At 36.1% G+C, this 1,849-nt stretch overlaps 1 protein-coding gene across 1 annotated transcript in view; it reads left to right on the top strand.

The window, feature by feature from the left end:
• Window positions 1-831, top strand: part of LOC127836288 (heat shock 70 kDa protein 12A-like) — a 7,370-nt gene extending 6,539 nt beyond the window's left edge. The window contains exon 5 of the mRNA XM_052362794.1: window positions 1-831. This exon is cut by the window's left edge and continues 497 nt beyond it. Within this exon, the coding sequence (XP_052218754.1) occupies window positions 1-555 (555 nt within the window). The 3' untranslated portion in view covers window positions 556-831.
• The last annotated feature ends 1,018 nt before the right edge of the window (window positions 832-1,849 follow it).

Genomic DNA, 1,849 nt, shown 5'->3' with positions numbered 1-1,849 from the left:
TTTGCGGACAGTCCTTATGTCCAACAGAGGTTTCGGCAAGAACTTCCTGAGAAACAGCTGATCGTTCCTGGTGAGGCGGGTCTGGCTGTGCTGAAAGGAGCCGTGATGTTTGGACATAAGCCTGATATTATTTCATCCAGGGTTATGGATCACACGTATGGGGTAAAAATAAATGAAATATATGACGAGGAAAAACATCCTATCGACAAAAAGGTATACAGACAAGGAGAATGGAGAGTCGAGAACTGTTTCGAGATATTTGTAAGAGCAAATGACGATGTTCCAGTTGATAGCAAGGTGACACGCAACTTTACGCTGTCTGATAACCCCGATTACGTCGTTATACACCGAACACAAAACGAAGACCCAATCTTCACAACAGAATCTGGCTGTGATATCCTAGGAACACTTGCAGTTGATGCTGAAATTGGAATTCCTCTGCTTGAACAGGAAATTCAAGTAACGTTCATGTTCGGCGACACAGATCTACATGTGTTGTGTACACATTTCAATACTGGAATCGTGAAGACGCTTACACTTAACATTTGCAATTAAAGTTATTACTTTATATAAACTATTGAACAGTATTATAATGTTGATATTCATTTGAAAAAAGAGAGTATGTTTTACAACTTCCATTTTTTGTAAACATTCAATATTTTGAAGAATTATATATTATATTGTAAACCCTCTCTTCCTCCCTCCCTCCATCCCTACCTTTGTCTTTCTGAGATATCACTATTGATGCTTGTTTTCTTCACATATAAATGACATTAATAATATGAATTGAAAAAAATGTCCTTTAATTAATTTTTACTTTACAAGGTATCATGTTTGCGATGATGCGATGTGATTTTTTAATCTAAGGTAATTGCACAAATTGTGCAAATTTAATAGCAAAGTTAGTGTGTGTGTGTGTGTGTTGTTTATTTTAAAGTTATCTTTGACATAATACCACTGTATGATATATTAAGGCCTCTAGGACCATTAATAGTTTTTTTAAGCAAAGAAAGACATTCGATAAGGTAGATTGATACCACTTACAGTGTATGTGCATACTGCGTCAACGACGCACCAAATAGACGTCATAACGAACAAGAATGGGACTCTGGTAGAGTAATCTCAATTAAAACCTCAATCACGTTTGTGAGTTCGACTCGTTTGAGTTGCCGACGACAGGTATTCATCTCCAACAGGGTATGTTAAACAGTAGGGTTGGAGACTTTTCATACGATTTATGATGTTTCTTCATACTTAACACACAATTCTAATTTTGTTGTAATGATCCTTACGTCTCGTTCATTCAATTGTTCACTTGCGAAAAAGTCAATTGTTACTTTCTATTTAAACTTTACTAGACAATTTTAGAAAATGTCAGTCAAGTCTGTTTATCTAGACTGACAACTGTCACGAACAAGCCATAATATGTACAGTAAGTCGTTTTCCTGATGACGGACGAACCTTATGGTAAAAACACCTTTGTTTGATCGTTTACATATGGTCGATATTACAATTTCCGCACGTTTCCCATTCATCAATAATTGAAGATTAAGATGGTAAAACGGTAAACCCTATTAAGCCAAGACAATATTAACAATGTCGATTCAGTATCTACACAAATATTTCATGGAATCGTTGAATATAAGCAGAATCGGTAAGATGAAACTGACATCAGATACAACATGTCCGTCCAAGAAATCTGATGTACAGCTACCAAGCGGTTTATGAGCGATTAAGGTATAGATCCACCATCGTGTAACTATCATTCAATACTTAACCCGAGGACATCACGAGAACCTGCAAGTTGCTTTATGCTTATTGCGTTTGATCGTTTTAGTAAAGGTAATGA

Source organism: Dreissena polymorpha, chromosome 6 (assembly GCF_020536995.1).
Source record: "Dreissena polymorpha isolate Duluth1 chromosome 6, UMN_Dpol_1.0, whole genome shotgun sequence".
In the NCBI taxonomy this organism is placed as follows: Eukaryota; Metazoa; Mollusca; class Bivalvia; order Myida; family Dreissenidae; genus Dreissena; species Dreissena polymorpha.
Note: the sequence above shows the minus strand (reverse complement) of the source record. Positions and strands in the feature narration are given on the sequence as shown.